Source organism: Pseudopodoces humilis, chromosome 10, assembly GCF_049639895.1.
Source record: "Pseudopodoces humilis isolate 2021_Gansu_Grassland_sample_001 chromosome 10, ASM4963989v1, whole genome shotgun sequence".
Classification (NCBI taxonomy): Eukaryota; Metazoa; Chordata; class Aves; order Passeriformes; family Paridae; genus Pseudopodoces; species Pseudopodoces humilis.
In genome coordinates this window covers 778,939-797,250 of record NC_142209.1, presented here as the reverse complement: position 1 = coordinate 797,250, position 18,312 = coordinate 778,939, and the positions used below count along the sequence as shown (strand labels likewise).

The 18,312-nt window shown below is 48.2% G+C and overlaps 1 protein-coding gene across 7 annotated transcripts in view; it reads left to right on the top strand.

Annotated features, from left to right (window-relative positions):
* PACS2 (phosphofurin acidic cluster sorting protein 2) overlaps positions 1-18,312 on the top strand; it is a 76,320-nt gene that overhangs the window by 30,939 nt on the left and 27,069 nt on the right. The window contains exons 4-16 of one of the 7 annotated variants that reach the window (XM_014257589.2): positions 3,136-3,261; positions 5,273-5,435; positions 6,468-6,541; positions 7,302-7,358; positions 9,425-9,484; positions 10,705-10,862; positions 12,545-12,635; positions 13,324-13,398; positions 14,081-14,202; positions 14,678-14,810; positions 15,431-15,535; positions 16,967-17,073; positions 17,763-17,917. In XM_014257589.2, coding sequence (XP_014113064.2) covers positions 3,136-3,261; positions 5,273-5,435; positions 6,468-6,541; positions 7,302-7,358; positions 9,425-9,484; positions 10,705-10,862; positions 12,545-12,635; positions 13,324-13,398; positions 14,081-14,202; positions 14,678-14,810; positions 15,431-15,535; positions 16,967-17,073; positions 17,763-17,917 — 1,426 coding nt within the window. Of the gene's footprint in view, positions 1-3,135; positions 3,262-5,272; positions 5,436-6,467; positions 6,542-7,301; positions 7,383-9,424; positions 9,485-10,704; positions 10,863-12,544; positions 12,636-13,320; positions 13,399-14,080; positions 14,203-14,674; positions 14,811-15,430; positions 15,536-16,966; positions 17,074-17,762; positions 17,918-18,312 lie in introns of all 7 variants that reach the window. The other 6 variants (XM_088060185.1, XM_088060184.1, XM_005528648.3 and 3 more) reach the window with 6 other exon arrangements.

Sequence of the window (18,312 nt, the reverse complement as noted above, 5' to 3'; positions counted from 1 at the left end):
AATGAGGGCTGGCTTGCTGAAAGTGAGAGGATCCTGCATGCATAGAGCAGAGCCAGACAGACCTCAGGAGCCTCCAGTATCTGGATTAACTTTGTTCTGTGACTGTTGGTTAGATCTTGACTTCAGGACTTTGATCTGGTAAGGAGAAGGATGATGGATGTTACTAGACCTGTGCAGAGCTGAAGCAGGTGAGGTTTCCTTGCAGACAGATGCTAACCCTGCAGCTGCCCAGGCAGATGGCTGGGTTAACTGCAGCACTGCATCCCCTCTTCTGTGAGCAGGAAGAGCCAAGCTGCATGCCAGGAATATCCACACCTGCATCCTGTGGCTGCAGCTTTCCTGGTTGGGAGCAAAGCTGTAAGACAAGCCAGGTCTCCCTCTGCCAGTCCTGTGTCAGCAAGGAGCAGATCTTTTTGGAATTAATTGGGATTACAGTGTTTGGGGTTTTTTTCTGGGGCTCAGAGCTGTGCTGCAGCAGGATGCAGAGCACTGCCTTTAACTGGGGCTGGGAATTGAGCCACAACAGGGGACAGGAGTTCTGTGACACAGCCCTTAGCAGAGGTGAGTGAGCTAAAGCAGAGATGTGGTCTCAGACTGCTGGAAGGGTTGGTGGTCTTGGATGCAGTAAGGCCTGGGCAGCATTCTTGAAAGGGCACAGCTGGATTTTTATGGCAACTTTTACTGCTGCTTAATTGGACAATGGCTGAAAGCTACTTCTAGCTAACAACTGTAGCTTAATTCAGCTACAATCTGAATTTAGTGCCTGGAATATATTTGAGAGTGGTGATGGGCCACAAAGTAAAAGCATGTGGGTGTCACAGAGCAAGGTTTTGCTGTCTTGCAGCAGTCAGTATCTCCATATTGCACTGTCAGCTCCATGCCTTTGTGCTGCCTGCCTGGATTTGCATCCTGTTGTACCTTCAGTCACTGCCTGCTCAGTTCCTCTCCTGGGTGACATTCTTGTCCTTTGCACAGAGTTTTCCCTTGTCAGGGCTGGGCTAGGGGTGTTCTCCTGGCTGGCACAACAGTGAGCAGCCCCTGGTGCCTGGCAGACCTCTGCTCAAACTGCAGGCAGGAGTTTCCTGCTGCTGTTACACAGCTGAGTGAGACTGGAGTCAGTCCTGCTTCCCCTCCTAGCCAGGGCTAAAGCTAATCCAGCAGCAGCTCTTCTGGCAGGTGAGCTGCTGGAATGTCTGCTTCTCCTGACCCACACTTCTGTGGGTTCACAGAACCCAGGAAATTCCCCAGATATTCCAAGCAGCTCTCTGGCATTAATTAAGAGCTCTGCACTTAATTCCTGTCTTTAATCTAATAAAGTTTTCCAGATGGGAGAGATTACATCACTGGGGCTTCAGAAAAAGTCTTGCCCTGACTCTCACTGTTCTGGTGTGTGTGTTTTCTCACCCCTCAGAGGTGCCTTGAGGTGTTTGGTGCTCCCTCTAAAAGCTTTCAAATGCTTTGAGCCAAAATGTTTTTCTCTCCAATCTCTGTCACAGACTGACAATCACTGGAAAATTCGCGTTGAAGCAATTCTGTAGAGTTGATAAGTCATGGCTGGTGTTAAAAAGAGCTGGACTGTGCAAATAGCTTGTTTTTTCTTCTGGAGGGCCTTGCTTTAAATGGGGGAGCGGAATGGCCTGAGTGTCTCTGTTCCTGCTCATCAGAGGTGGCCAGGCAGCACACCTGAGAAAAGCAGAAACTTGTACATCTATGGACTTGAGCTGTTCAGTTTAATGCCAGAACACTGGACACATTCAAACTGGGCTGGCCTGGGACTGAGGGGGACCTGGCACTTCAGTTCTTGGTTTGTACTTAAGCAGCCTTGGTGTGGCTCAAATGCTTTGAACTGAGAGCAAGGACTCCCTCTTCCCTGCTGCCCTTCCAACGTGTAGAATGGCTCCAGAAGCAAGGAAATAGTAAATTTGGATGTGAAAGGTGCCTCTGGCTTTTTGATCTCCTCCTGCCTCTTGTCTCCAGTAATTTCCTTCAGTCCTTCTTTAGGGATGTTGCACATCTGTAGAGTCACAGGCTCTGTGTGCTTTGAGGTTGTTTTTGTTGTTCCTCTCTTCTGCAATGCCTCTACCTCGGGCAATGAGCAGGAGATGTTACCCTTGCAGGGCAATCAGCTAATTAGTATTCTTCTTGTTTGGGTGGCCACTGCTCCCAGCTCCCTGCAGAGCAGTCAGGCTTGCTCTGGACTGCAAATTAATATCTCAGGGGTTTCTGGTGGTGCTTGCTATTTGATTTTATCAAGTGTTTTGATGGGCAGGAAGTTAATTTTCATAATGTCCCAAGGAAAAAAAAAAAGAAAGTAGTTCTTCCCTGCAAGAGAAGCATCCTTCACTTGGGAATATCCTCTTTGAGATCCCAGCAATCAGGTTCTCCTGTCTGCTGGTTGTTTAGTACTATGTTGTATATTTGGAGCACGTTTCCCAGTCTCCTCTCCTCTTGGGATGAGAACTGGTGAAGCTTTATCTTTTCTTGAAGATTTTCCTTCTTCTGCACAGCTCCCTCGTGGTTATGGTCAGCCCTACTCATTCCCTAATAGTCTCTGCTTCACAGCTTTCTCTTCCTGGGGACTTTCTAGAGGAGGTGTATAAACAAATGCATTTTCTTGTATGGAACGTGTCTTGGGAGGATTTATGTCTTTGCAACATAACCTGGCAGTAGGACAGTTTGTTTTTTTTTTTTACTTAATTACTTAAAATACAATTTTATATTGTATTTAAAATACAAGTTGAGAACTGTGCTGGAGGGAGGGCAGCGTCCTGCCAAGAGTCTGGGGGTCTGTGGCTGTCCCTGTCCAGCACCTCGGGCCCCGGTTCTGGGCACCCTCCATTTAGCTGTTGGGGAAAGCATCTCCTGGGGCTGCTCATCTCCCTGGGACCAGCCCTTCCCAAGCTGAGCTGCTGCTCTGGGTGCCTGGATGTGTTTTTGGAGCGCCTGTCTGAGCTGTTTGGGCAGGGCTGAAGCCTTTGGTGGGATTATGAAGAATTGCTCCCCGAGTGTGAGGGAGCTGCAGGCACTCAGGAAAGCCCAGGGGTTGGTGCTCCTTAGGAATGGAGCTTATCCATGAAGCTTGGGAAATACTGCCAAGAAGCAAAATGAACTTTTCCACTGTGTTCCCCACCTCAGTACCCTCACTTCTTGAAGAGAGAAGGCAACAAGCTCCAGATCATGCTGCAGCGGCGGAAGAGGTACAAGAACCGAACCATTTTAGGCTACAAGACCCTGGCTGTGGGGTGCATCAACATGGCTGAGGTGAGCTGCTCTTCACCTGCTCTGTTTACACACCTGCCCTCCTCTCCAAACCCACTGTTGTCCCTTTCCTCATTGAGGAGTACCTGGCAGGGTTTCACATAGCTGTCTTCATAGCTGTAATCAATATTCACAGGGCAATATTTCAACCAGATTTTATTACTGAGTAATAATATTGAGCGTTTCCTGCCTCGTATCTTAATAGCTAAAGCTTCCACAAGGATAGCTCGTGACCTTTTGAGGGTTTTGTTATTTTTTTTGTGGCTTTATTAGAGTTAGGGGGTCCAGATCAAAAGTGCAGAAAGAGACAGAGTTACTTGGGCAAGCCTTCCAACCCTGAGAAGTGGTAAAGTTAAATCAAGATTTGCTGTGCTTCTCAGTGCCACAGTATGAGAGTTCAGGATGAAGTCATTTCTTTCATTTTGATTGAGAAACCCTTGGCCATTGTTATTTCATGGCTGTTGGTAGTTTAGGTGGAGCTCTATTCATGAGAAGTAAATGATAAAATTAATGCTGGAGTCAAGTATGGATAAATTATTCACAAAGGCTTTCTGAATGGCATAGCTCCACGCTTTGTTATTTCATGCCCTGTTTAATCTCTGCTGTTTCAGTGTCTGAATGTTTAGAAATGGGCTTAGCAGTAGCAAGTTCAGTTTAACACCAATATTTTTCATCAGACTGCATTCTGTCAACAAATGCCTTTTATCCAAAATAAGCTAGTGTTGTGCTGTGGTGAGTTATTACTGTATTAAATAATTCACTCTGAAAACTGCTTTTCTTGAGTGAGTGCAGCTTCCCTCAGTCCTGCAGCGAATGGTGAGCTCCTTATTTGAGTTGGCCAAATGTGTGGTGGTGCAGCTAACATTTTTCCTGTACTGTTTGATTTGTTGGACAACTGGAAAGTAAATACTGCTGTAAGGCAGAAAACATGTGGGCCCATTAATTAGAGTCATCGGTCAGCTTCTGAGTGTTGGGCATTTGCTGCAGCTACATGTGGTTTTTCTTATGTCTGTTTGTAATGTCAGCTGACTGGGGTTAGAAGGTCAAAAATGTTCAAAGGTTCACCATGTTAGGAAATAGTTGCTCTCCAGCTCATCTGGAATATTTATGAAACTGAAGTCTTCAGGAAAACAGGCCCACCCCTCCCCTTTGGAGTTTATAGGATGATGACCCCAAAACTCCACTGACTCATTTCTTAAAAAAAAAAAAATATATATAAAAAGTTCTCTTAAGCTGTTGAAACAAAGCAGTGAATTGGAGTTGAGAGTGAGCAGTTTCAGGGCAGGGGGACATATGTTCCTCATCAGCTCAGGTCTGCTCAGGTCCCTGTGAGGAGCTGACAGCAGCCTGGTGTGTGCTGGGAAGCTGATGGGCAGCTGAGGGGATGTGCTCGCTCACTCTGGTGGGGCAAGAGAAGAACACAAGATTCTGGGGACAAACCTCTGAGCTGGGAGTGGCAAAGGAAGGAGGAACTTGCACCAAGAGGTCCCTCTGCCTCCACCACTGACTTGTTTTTCATCACCTGCTGCTTCACTGTCCCAGGGAGGTGGCCAGTTCCTCTGAGATTCGTCTGTCAGCTCTCTAGAGCAGGGATATTCTGCTTTAGGAAGCACTTTACATCTGTATCTCACCAAGAATTTTCACTTTCACTGGCTCTTTTGCTGAGTTTTAAGACAAAATTAAGTTACTTCATTAGGTTTTCAGAAGGTGGGTAACTTGATAATTTAGATCAGTACTGTGCTGGGGAAGCAAATGCCTAGTAATGAGGTAGAGGAGCACTCTGCTTCAAGGATGAGCTAATCAGCTGTTAAGCTCAGAACGTTTTTTGTTTCCTTCCATCACTTTCATTAGTAGTCAGATAAAATCTCAACTAGCCTTGTGTGTTGCTGCTGTGGTTACAAGGTCTTGGAAATGTAGAGTAAGTCCATTAACATAAATAACTCTTGTAGTATGCAAATGATGCAAGTTTAAATACATTTAAATGCAGATTGGTGCTGCTTCATTTCTGTCCCAGGTCATGCAGCACCCTACAGAAGGTGGGCAGGTTCTGAGCCTTTTCAGCAACATCAAAGAGGCTCCAGTGAAGGTTGCAGAAATCTGGATCTTCTCCTTGTCAAGTCAGCCAATCGACCATGAAGACAGCACCATGCAGGCCAGCCAGAAAATCAAGTCTACAGGTAAGAGTCCAGCCACATTCTCTGAGGATCAGTGTCTTCCTGAACTAGAGGAATCAAACCCCACCTGGGCCTGGATGCAGGGACAAATGAGGACTGGTTTGCACAAGTTGCTGTGTCTGTAGGGGATCAGAGCAGAGAAACCCCACTCTGCAGAAGTGTTGCTGTGTAAGCAGGGAGTGTGACAGGAGTGGGGGATCGAATTGTCAGAGCTTCTCCTGCATGCCACACCACACCTGAGCCATCCACACTTGGCTGTGTCCTCACCAGTGCTCTCCCAGCATTACTGGGGGGTGTTTTGAGAGCTTCTCACCTGGCTATCAGTGCTGTATTCAGGAGATTCACATTTAAGCTACTCTTCCATCTTCTTTTTCCTTTAAGTATTCTACAGTAAATTTCATTAGCTGCAGATGAGAGCTGCAAACCTGCAGCATGTTTTGCTGGGGATGAATGGCTTAGTGAGTGTAAATCCATGGTGTTGTGTGCACTGTCTGGGGGGGTCAGTGGGTTCAGACTTGTGATGATGTTTTTATGTGGTGCCAGCCTTCTGCTCACAGCTGCAAGAGTGACCTGCTGAAGGCAGCGCACGTAGGTGTTTGTGTGTTGTTACCTGGGGCTGGGCAGCTCACCTGAAGGGTCATTTCCATAAAGGTTTTAGACTCTGTCATGCTTTACCTGCCCCTTTACATCAGTTATGCCCACGTTAGGGGGAAAAGTCATTTCCCTTGTGGAGGAACCTCTTGACTTGCTGCTGTCTGCCAGGTGGTTGGTTCTTTCCAGGGTAAAGGGAGGAGGAGCCTTATCTGTGTCCTGGTCCTTCCTTCTTACTGGGTGTGTTTCTCCTCATTCCTTTCCTCCAGACAATTCCCATCTCACTGGTTCTAGCACCGAGAGATGCCTGCTAGCTTATCTTCTCCTTGTGTGCCTCCTTTCCTGATTTGTGCCTTAGCTGGCCCTTTCTGCTCCTGAGATGAGACCGTGCCCTCACCTTGAAGGAGTTTCACAGGATCTCTCCCCTCTTTCCTTCCCTTTCAGACAACTATTCCGAGGAAGAGTACGAGAGCTTCTCTTCTGAGCAGGAGGCCAGTGATGATGCCGTGCAGGGCCAGGTACTGTTCAGGGCATGGCTTCTCCCTGTGAGGGCTCAGTGGAGCACGTGCACTCCCAGCTCCTGCTTGAAACCAAAAGCCAATTTCTCTGCCTAAAGCACCCCAGCACGAGACTGTTCCCAAGTGTTCAGCTGCAGTGGAGAAGGCCTGCACAGTAACCCCTTCCTTCTCCCATGCTGTGATTTATCTCTGTTCACGTGTTCACACTTGAGCTCTGTGAAAAAAGCATTGGCATCCTTGTGCTTCTCTGCCTAATGGTCAGGGAGTCATTTGATTGCTTCTGCAGAGCTCATTGGATTCAAAGAGCCCAACTGGATCCCAGCTGTAATTAAAGAGCCAGTGGGGTCTGGGACAGCCTTTAGTCTTTAATACCTTTTGCACAATAGGATGGAGGATCCCCCAACTTAATGTGAAATGCTTTGGAGTTTGGGTCTAACTTGCCTTCAAACTCTGGCATCATCTGCCTTTCACCTGTCAGAGGGTCCTGAGAGAGGGACCCACCAAAATGTGGGGCTGTGACTGTCCTTGTTCCTTGAATGTAGGACTAGGGCTGTTTTGCTTCTCCAAGCTGTTACTCCTGTCCCTGCAGACCTGTCTCGCTTCCTTTTCCCTCTACTGTCATAACTGCAATTGAGGCAAGTGCTGGATGCCTGGAAGACAGAGCAGCAGGTTCATCTTCCTGGAAGGAACATTTTTAGCACTTAAATGCTCGTGTGTCTCAGAGTCACGAAGGTAACACAGGAATCCTCTTTCTGTTCAGGATTTGGATGATGATGAGTACGAGATGGGGAAGCCCAAGAAGCAGCGGAGATCGATAGTAAGAACGACGTCCATAACCAGGGTCGGTGGAAATTAGTTTTACTAACACTGCTGGGGTTTGGCCAGGATGTGCAGTGCATGTGGCCTCTGGGAGACCAGACATGCTGGCCCAGCATGGAGCTTGGGGCAATGGTCACAGCATGTGAAGAGCTAGAAAAAACAGCCAGTTCAGGCAGTGGGGCCATCCCAGGTGTGTGCATGTCCTGAGTGAGCACAAGAATCGTGCAAGTATATGAAATTCCACCCCCATGAGGAAGCCAGTGCAGGATCCATGCTCGTGTCAGTCCTGGAAGTAGCTCTAAGTGAAGGAAAGCTCTTCTATTTGTGCTCTGCATGGGAGAAGCCAGCAGGAGGTTCTCCAGATGAAGCGACTTAGTCAGGGGTTGGAGCTTGATGGATAAAATTCAGGTGGTGCATGTGGTGCTGAGGCAAAAGAAGTAGCTGGATATGATTTATATATATATATATATATATAAGCTTTAGAAAGATGCATGTGGCTGTCCACCCTCCCACACAAGCATGAGTGTGCCTGCAAAGCTGCACTTGTGTGGAGCAGGGACTTGTGCTTCACCACGCCATGGCCTAAGGCTGTTTCTGAAACCCATGTTTTGGTGAGGTCTGAAATGAACCCTGTTTTGACCTGAATCTGTCACTATCAGGATCCTTCCTGTGAGAGCAGGAGGGTGCTAGTTCCTATCCTTGGTGTCTGTATTGCTTTGAAGCATCAGTGACCAGGCAGGACAAAATCCAACATTTGGTTATAAAGCAAGGAACTTGTAATAGGAATTCCCTGACTCTGAACTGATGCTGAGTCTCCAGCAGGTGCAAAACTGGGTTTGGTTATGTTAATACTAGCCCAGCTCCCAACCAGATCTCCTCCCTGAGAAACCATTCAGGCCAGCAGACAGCTCTTGCCATGTCACCTTAGCTGCTGCACGCTGAGTGTCCCCTCCAGGGGCTGCTGAACTGTCCCAGGTGTTGTCATGGATGGTTTTGCTTGACACCCTGAGCCAGAGGAGAACTTCCACTATTGTGAGAGCATCTCAGCCTCAGGGGTGCACTGGGGGAAGAAACAGGGCTGTCTTGGGAGAGTGTGGTGGATTTATTCCACCTAAGCTTCAGCTGTCCAGAAGGTGGCTGCAGCTGCAGGATAGGAGTTCAGAGATAAAGGGTGCAGTTTGGGGTCTGGGTGAAGTGTCTGAGGCCACAGTTGGGAGTAGGCAATTGGACACACAAGAGCTCAGGAGAGTGAGCAGCTTTCTTCACCTCACACTGGCCTGGTGCCAGCCATTTCCTTCTCCTTTTCCTCCTGAAACAAGGATGCCACCTCAAATGTTCTGTACCAGCACTTAGACCTGGGCCCTTCTTGTCTTCCTGAGAATGTGCAGAGAAGGGCTGGGCAGCTCCTGGCAAACCTCAGCTGTTGGATCCTGCAAAAGGGGGAGCACCTGGGGGTGAGCAAGCACAAAGGAAGTGCAGCAGTTTGCCTTGTGTTGTTCTGGCCTTGGTTCCTGCTGTGCCCAGGATCTGGGAGTACAACTTGAGAAACATTTGTGTGATGGGGCAAGCGCTGAGGATAAGTGCCACAGCTTTTCACCAGTGCTGCTGGTGGAATAAATCAACCTGCCATGCAAACTCCTGCAAAAAAAAAACACCCCATGCTTTGGTGGCAAAAATCATATTTGTTCTTGGGGTCAGTGGGTAGTTGTCTATGTTGGCTCACCCTTGTTAAGAATCAGAAACTGTCAGGTGTTTTCCAGGAATACATCAAAAAGGCACAGGGAGGTGATCTAGCGGATAAAAATTATTACCCAACCAAAAGTGGAGTGCCATCTTTCACATTTATAGTGTTCACTGGAGTGGGACCCACCAGTTGGTGTAATGAAATTATCATAGGTGTGGAAAAGCTGATTTCAGTGTAAGAACAGCAGAGGGGTGGTCTGTGGTGCCAGGTGTTGTTTGATTTTGAACAGCACCAGTGTCAGATGTGCCTGGCTTCTTGCAGGCTGGGAGAAAACAGCTCACTTAATGCTTTACTTATGTAAAAGTGTCTTTAACTTGCAGCAACAAAACTTCAAACAGAAGGTTGTGGCATTGCTGAAGAGGTTTAAAGTGTCTGATGAGGTGAGCAATTCTTTCTGTAAACCCTCCTGCCTTGCTTGGTGCATCTTGCTTTAGTCTTCAGGAGCATTCCCCTGTTTCCTCTTGTTCCCTTCATTTTGCTTTCAGCTCCACAGTGGGTGTGACCTTTCCTTACACCCTGGCCTTGCAGGGAGGCTTCAGGGCCAGCTTGTAAATCTCAGCAAACATTTTCTAGATGGAGTTTTATCAAAAGCAGGTTTTGGCCGCTGTGTGCGTGCCCGTTGGTTCTGCAGATCGCTTTGAAATTATCTTTGACCTGTTCAAAGGCAAATAGTCCAAATGGTGCATGTAGCTTGTGAAGTTAAAGCCCAGCCTTTTTGATCATCTTACTAGAGGAGCCAGGCAAGGCATGAAAAACCTGGATAAGGAGCTCAGTGCACAAGAGTCAGCTGCTTGGTCAGAGCTGAAAAGGATGAAACGGCTCCAAAGCCCAAGGAACTGTGTAACATGAAGTGTCTAATACAAAACCAGTTAACATCTCCTTTGGCTGGCTGGCTGGGTGCTGATTCTGTGGCTTGTGGGAAGGAGTGAGTAACTCCTCGTGCTCCCTTACTCTTCCCAGCAGTCCTGTGAGCTTTGCTGTTCTTCCCAAGTGAGCTGGGCAGGGTCAGCACCCACAGCTGAGAGCTCAGGCAGCTTTTCTGGAGCTGCCACTCAAAAAGCAAGCTCTGGACTGGGCACAGCCCCTGCTTGCTCCGGGGTATGAGGAAAGCAGCTTTGGTGTGAGGAGTTTTTTTGGTGGCAGTGGATCCTCGTCCAGGTTTCAGGCGCCTCCTGTGGACATTTTTGGGTATCAAATCAGGAAGTGTCAGGGCAGCTTTTTCAGTAAAACCCAAGTCAGGCTACACTGTTGGGAATACTGGACTTTTGTACTGGTTCTGGGAAAGCTGAGACTCTTTTGGAGCCTTTTTAAAGCTTTATTTACAGAATAGGGTTGAACAATGGGCATAACCAATGGTTAAATGGCACGCTCATGGATGCCCAGTCCAATATGTAACTCCTGCTTAACCAGGCATTGACAAGCTTGATCCAGGACAAGCATTTCTCATATGCTGAGTGTTCCTTGGATATAGTATCCTAGCACCAGGAATAGAATCTGACTCCCAGGACTTGGTGTACTGCAGTCATGGGGGGAGCTGGGGTGATGTGGGATCAGTCTGGCTCCCAGCAGAGCTGGTGATACCTGTTTCTGTCCTGTGCAGGTTCTGGATTCAGAGCAGGACCCAGCAGAGCATGTTCCAGAGGTGGAGGAGGATTTGGACCTTCTGTATGACACGCTGGATATAGAGAACCCCAGTGACAGTGGGCCAGAAATGGAGGATGATGACAGTGTCTTGAGCACTCCAAAGCCAAAGTTAAAGTAAGTGTGAGGCAGTTTATGTTGGGCCAGAAAGAGACCATGTACAGTGTCAGATGATGGTTTTATTCCCACCCTTCCATGCCCTTTTTTCCCCTCTTGACGTGGTGGTGTTGAATGGGAATGACAGCTTGTGATCTAGAGGCAGTGTGTGTGGGGTCTGACTTCCCTCCAGCCTCAGGTCTTCCTTGTTCCCTTTGCAGATGTTCTGCTGCCCTGCCACCTGGGAACAGGGAAGGAATTGGTGGCAGGCAGAGAATTGAACTGTTCACAGGGTTTTGAAGAGGTAGTAGAGACAGGAAGGAAGTGTGTGCTAAGGCAGAAGTAGAGACAGGATGAACAAGGCACTCTGTCTTTATGGAAAGACCTTTCTTGTAATAACACTCTGTGTGCAAAGAAAGTCTTTGCAGGGATTAAGGAGGCAGAGCTGCAGGAAACAAATGAATTCCTCAGGGCCCAGAGGCACTGACTGCAGTGGATATGCTCAAGCCTGTTCTTGAAGAGCTCATGGGGGTCAGTCCCAGCGCTGTGGAGCTGAGCTGAGGGTGCTGGCTCAGGGTCTCCAGCAGATGCAGAGCCCTGAGCTAACAGAGCCGCGTCACATCTCTGCTCAGTGAGGACTGGAAACGTGAGACTGAGCTGCACTCCTGCTTCTGGCTGGGGTGTGCTTGCATGCTCAGGCTCTCAGTGTGTGATGGCTGTGAAATAAAGAGTTCTGGCACTGACCACTGCAGCTGGTCAGTGCAGCATCTGCCAAATCTGCTAATTATCAGGTGTCATTATAGCCTCATTAATGCTGAATAACCTCGTTGGGCTAAGAATAGGTTCTGAGTCTGGAGAGACCTGTTCCCTGTCAGTGAGGCAGAAGATGTCAAGGATGGGCTGGGACAGCAGAGGAGATGGTGGGGCTGGTGCATGTAATGGTAATGGTGCTTTAATCCAAGATACCAACCAGTTGGTAAGCCCTACCTTGAAGGGATTTGAAAATAGATGTGAGAAGCAGCTGCTTTGAGACAAGCCAAAATGTTTTATTTTACACACTGAGAGTTCATATCCTGTTCCCTGGAGCTGAGGAGCAAACTGTTCTGGGATAGCTGATTGCTGGAATAAGAACTTAGTGTGTGTGGTCCTGGGGAGACACTCCGTAGGTCCCGTTCTTGTGTGCATATCTTGAAGAAGATGTGATAAATGTTGGTGGCTTTGAGGCAGGATTTTTCCACGACAACAAAAAATCAGCTCCTTACATTGTAATTGAGTCTTGTAGCCTGATGTGATGAGCTGCCTTTTGAGTGGAAGCACAATCTGATTGTGTGTGGTACCTTATCTTACTGAGCAAATGTGTAATTGGAGCCTAGGGCTGGCAGCCAATTCCAGATGCTAGCTGGAAATAAAATGCATATTAGCCCAAGAATCACTTACCCAGGAGCAGAGTGTTGGGGTGTGGGGGGAGCTGTAATTCTGCTTGCTGTACATCACTCAAAAGCCAGATTCAGAAGTGCCTGGACTTTCTGGCTTCTCTTGCTGTCCTGGACACCTTCCTCTCCTTTCAAAAATAGCCTATTTTACTGGAACCATTGGGGAGCAGAAAGATCTGGGAACTGTCACGTTGCTTTGCTGTGAATGTGGTGGACTTGCTCTGTGTGTGTTTTTGGTAATAAGAAATGGGTTTTACTTTCCTTGTTCAGACCTTACTTCGAAGGACTGTCACACTCCAGCTCTCAGACAGAAATTGGTAGCATCCACAGCATCAGGAGCCAGAGAGAGCCACCAAGTCCTGTAAGTCACATTTCAAGTGTTACCCATCTGCAGTTCCTCTAAGTGCATTAAAAAAAATAAAAATTAAAATTAAAGCACCCTGACCACTTCCAAAGATTTGGATGCAGAGATATGAATTTTCTGCTAAGAAAGCCTGTTCGGAGTTTTTGGGGATTGGGGATTTTTTTTTGGCTGGTTTGGGCTTTTTGTTTTATTTTCTTTTTTTAATGCAAATATTGTTATTAACTCATCTTCCGGTTCTGTACTGAATACTTGCTGGTGATGTGAATAGCTTCAAATTCCCTTGTGCCTGAAATGACTGCCAGGATGGGAGATGTTGCCTGGGAGTTTTAGGGACTTCTAGCACTCCGTGGAGGAAGCTTTTCTTTGCTGTCATTGGGGTACTTTTCCTGGTGGCTGACAGGGAACCGTCAGGGCCAGCTCAGCTGCTTTTCCATTCCCTCCTGGATGGGCAGGAAGTGTCAGAGCCATCCCAGGGCACTTCATTGTCTCTCCTGTGAGTTGCTTTGCCGCATCCCACGCTGCCATGTGCAGTCCTGGTGTGAGCAGGGAGCGCTGCTGGCCCCACTGCAGAGCTGTGTGATGTTTAAATGGAGCAGCTTCTCCTCTGAGCAGCCTGACCCAGAGGAGAGTGGCTGGAAACTGTGCTGCTGCTAAACCTCCTGAGGATTTTTCTTCTCTCAAGCAGGTAGAAGTGCCTGAAAAGACAAAGAGTCTTGGAACCAAACATGGAGGCGACAGTGTTTCTGACTCTGTCCCTTATGTAAGTTGAAAATGCACTTGTTGACCTTCCTCCTGTCAGTTTGGCTGTCAGCTGTGGGCTGCATCTGTCTGTCCATAGAGCTGCACATGCAGCACAGCTTCCACGGGTAACATCAGCTGCAGTAAGTCCTGACCTGACTTTGGAGGTTCTTGGCTTTCAGCCTTTTGCAGGTGAAATGCTCTATTTGACCTTTTGTTCAAACAGCCTGAGGAAGTTTGCCCAAACCCAAAGTTTGCTACTGAGCACGTAAAGGATGCTCAAGGCCATTCTATCAGAAGTATTACCTTAAGCTGAATTGACAGAAATCAAGCTGGTCCTGGGGTAAAAATCCCAAAGCTCAAGTTGCTCTGCTGGAAATGTGGGGTGTGTGACATTCCTCCCACACCTTTCTCTCTTAGCTAGCTCATTTGGGTAAGATGAATTCATCTGCATTGCACAAGGAGGCATGTCCCTGGCTTTGAGCTGTGAGAGTGCCTGTTCCAAACAGCTCATCTGAGCACCTTTCCCACCTCCAGCTCCCTGGTGAGGCAGAGCAGGGAACGGGGAGCCCCAGATAGCCACTACTGGTTTCTCCCTTTTGGCAGTGAGGAGAATGTCTGGAAGAGGCAGGCTCGGTGTGCCCCAGCCAGAGATGAGAGGGGAGGGTTTGATCCTGGTAACTCTGTTCCCTGTGTTTTTGCAGGAGTCTAACCAGCAAGCTGAGGTGCAGGAGGCTGAACTCCCCACTCCAGATGTGTTTGTGGAGAAGCTCCCGCCCAGCGGGAAGATCACGAAGACAGAGTCCCTCATCATCCCATCCACCAGGTACAGGGGGACAGCGCTGTGCCTGCTGCAGGGCTGCTCTGGAAGTCATGGACAGCGTGCTAGGAGTTGCTCAGGGTGGCCTTAAGGCACTGAACTGCAAGGACACCCTCCTTGTGTTTGGGCACTTGAGTCTGGAGCACTTGAGAAATGAATGCCCAGAGGTGCTCTGTGCTGCTTTGGGGTGTGTGACTGCAGTTTGTCTGGCTGAATCTTCTTATGCTGGTGTAGCAATAACAGAGAGGTGGTGTGGGTGTTAGCATGGGCTGTGGAAGTCATCCCAGGACTCCTGGGAATGTGCTGTGCACTGTCAGAAGCAGAATCATCAGGTCTCAAGCTAGCTCAGATCTACGTGCAGAATTCCCCAGTGCTTCTGCTGACTTTACTGAGGTTGCCAGACGGGGTGATGGGGATTTGGGGGCTGTGTCTCACTCAGAAATGTGCCAGCCCTGGGAATGCAAGGCCATCTCTCCAGCAGGTCTGAAGGGAAGCAGACGGGGCGCCGGGGGAGAAGCACATCCCTGAAGGAGCGGCAGCCGGTGCGGCCGCAGAACGAGAGAGCCAACAGCCTGGACAACGAGCGCTCCCCAGACACCCGGCACCACCTGCAGGTGTGCACAGCCCTGCTGGCTCCCCAGCCACCCACAGCTTTCCTCTTCTCCACCTTCTCCTTCTGCTTCCCTGCTGGGAAGGAACTGGCTTCAGGAAGGAGGGAATTTATGTCTTGGCTGAAATGTTATCTTCCATCCAGTCTGCTGGGGTTTGCCGGCTTGTAGCTTTGTCAGCCAGCCATAAACTCCAAACACTGGGACAGATTGTTAGAATGAGAAATGAATAGGGATGTGTTGAGGAATTACTCCTTTGAAGTAAGGCAGATTGCTAGGGACTGTCTTGTGCACAGCATATGTGCCATGCTTTCATTAGCTGTGGGACTCACTTATTTCCCTCCTTGAAAGAGATTGTTCCTGGCTTTTATGAATCCTAAGTTTCCTGGGTTGCTGTTAGTTGGTGTAAAGTGATGTAAGTAAAAGTGCATGGCAGAAAGAGTAATGGCCAACAAATCCATGGTGGCTAATACTGAAGAAGCTGCAGTGTCAGTCCCAGCAGCCCAGTGTGCCTTTGCTGATGGGGTGACTGGCCAGCATGCACAGCCACCTCATCAACTGCAGGAGCTGGAGGCTTGATGGTTAGAGCTGGAACCTCTTACTGTTCTCTGTGTCTTTATTTCCAGATCCCCAGGAAAACAGTGTACGATCAGCTAAATCACATCCTGGTTTCCGACGACCAGCTGCCAGAAAACATTATCCTTGTCAATACATCTGACTGGCAAGGCCAGGTAAAGGCAGGAGACATTTCCTGGAGCACAGTTCTCCTGTGCTGTTCCTCCTCAGGAATGGACAGGCCTTGAGCTCTGCACTAGCCAAGTAGGCTCTGTTCAGTGCCCACAGGCTGGATTTCATCTGATCAGGAGGTGCTGGGGATCTCATAAAGCTTTGCCACCTGAGCCCTTCCACAGAGGTGTTTTCACCTCCAAGCAATGCCATTCCTTGTGGTTAGCAGCACACTGGGGAATATGGCTAAACCCTTGCACTCAAACCTCCTAAACTGTGGCAGACTGGGACCAAGGAAGCAAGGAGATCTGACCTTGCAGTGCTTTAGGCTGAGATTTCTGAGCATAGGTGGTGAACAGGAGAAAATATTTCAGGTCAGCTCTGTAGCTCATGTGCTTGTGATTGCTGACTGCAGGAATCACCCCATCCTTGCTGAATGATCATTGTTTCAAGAAGAACCCTGAGCAATACTTCCTTTTGCTGACAGCATGGAGCGATTTGTTATGGGTTTGGAACAAAGTTTTGCTCCTTTTGGAACCTTATTCTGAGAAAGCAATAAAATATGTATGGAAGAGGACCAGTGAACATGTGCTGGGTGGCTGTTGCCTGGGGAACTTGTGCCAGGCTTGTGGAGTTACATTGTCTGGTTTGGCTTTCTGCTTCTGGAAGAACTGGGGTCTCAGTGTGTGAGAGAGCAAAAATACCATTTGAGCTACTGGTTCCACTTTGTCTCTGCTTGGAAGACAGAGAAATGCCTTCTAGAGATGGACAGAAGACATTGTAGATCAGCTCCCAGGTTCTGGCAGCTTGTGCCTGCAGTATCAGAGGCTGTGAAGGATATGGACTGGGGTGTGTAGATCAGTCACGCAGAAATGGAAAGTGTGAGGCCATTACTGAGTGCCATTAATTATGTCCAAGTGTACCTGAGGTGTGTGGTGTCCCCATCAGCTGCATGCAGGGGAAACAGTCCCTCAAGGGGAGCGTGTGTGTGGTAGCACCCTTCCCTTTCTTCAGTGCTTAAGGGTGGGCAGAACATTGCATTTCTTTAAAATGGAAATCAGGGAGTTGCAGCTGCACTTCCAGAAGCAGGCAGGTGGACAGGGTCTGCTCTTTGCTAGCTGAATGGTCTCTGCTGCTGCCCTGCTCTCTGTGGCTGTAAAAGCTGTGCTGCTCCACAGTTGTCATTGCCATGTTTGGGATATGGTGTTGTGTCTGTCAAGAAGATGTTGACATTTTTCTAGAAGGAGAATTTTCCTATGGCTGCTGTGCAGGAAGGAGGCATTTGTGAAATAGCCACAGCACCTTCAAATCTGGCACAGGGAGAGTGCCCACGAGTGAGTGTGAGAGTACCTGGGAGGTTGGGGGAGGCATCTTTGCTTCTTGTGACAAACTGTGCCAAAACAAAAGGACTGTAAAATGTTCTGTTCTCTCCTCAGTACCTTTCAGATGTCTTGCAAAAGCACACCTTGCCAGTGGTCTGCACATGTTCCTCTGCTGATATTCAGGCAGCTTTCAGCACAATTGTCTCCAGGATACAGAGATAGTAAGTTCTCACCTTGCTTGTGTTGTCTGAGCCCTAAAAGCCTCTCAGCTCCTGTGCCCCAGGACTTGGGGATTTCATTCCTCAACTACTGCATGAAACCTTTCCAGCCTGCTCTCCTGAGGTCAGAGCTGTGTGTCTCTCCAGCACTCACCAGCCCTGCAGGGCACTGCTGTTCTGCCTCGTGTGGGGGCACAGTGATTAGCAGACTGTGCTTTGGGAGCTGCCTCGTGGGCCAGATGCACGCACCACTAAAGTCCACAAAACAAATAAGAGGCTATTAAATAGTTCTTGTTCTCCCTTCCAAGCAATTCCAAGATTAATTCCTCAGCTCCTGAAGGCACTCCCTGCTTACCTGCTGAGGGCTGTGGGTACCTCAGTGTGTCCTCTGACCCAGCAGTGAGTAGGTACATCCTAACCTAGATAGTCGAGCCCAGCCCTTTAAAATATCAAAATGTGCAAAAGAAGGAGCAGGGAGACCAATTAAGAAATTACTGAATAATGTTGTATTTTATTAATAATGTTTTAAGCTGCTGAGAATTGTGGCAATATTGCCTTGTGTATTGAACAAACTCTCTTCTGCTATAATTGTTATTAACCAGGTTTTTTGTTTGGTTTTTTTTTTTGCTGCTTGTTCTGAAATATGTGGTTGAAGGCACAATTACAAATATGTTTCCTCTTTTTCTGTCTAGCTGTAACTGCAATTCACAGCCTCCAAACCCAATTAAAATTGCAGTGGCAGGAGCCCAGAATTACCTCAGTGCTGTGTTGAGGCTCTTTGTAGAGCAGCTGTCTCACAAAACCCCCGACTGGCTCGGCTACATGAAATTTCTGATCATCCCTCTAGGTAAATAAGGAATGGCGTTTCTTCACAGGAAGGGGAATGGGTGAAATCTGCTGTGTTCCCTCAGGAGAAGCCTTTCTGGAGCTTTGGCTCTAGGTTAAATAAGACAAATGTAACTGTGGCTGTGCAGTGCTGGTGTTGCTGCTCTTGTGTGAGTGAATTTCACCTCTAGGTTCCCGATGCCAAAGTCTGCTCGTAAACCTTTTGTTTGAAGCAAGGGGTTAAGAACTTTCTCCCCATACAGGAAGACTCTTATGCACAGAATATTGTTCTAGAAGCCCTTTTCCCTATTTGAAATGTTAAATTCAGCAGGCACCTCATTTCCCAAAGCAATAAGTGTTCTGGCCTCCCTGGGCTTCACTCAGAAAATGCTAATAGAGGAGGGGTTGAAAATTTTT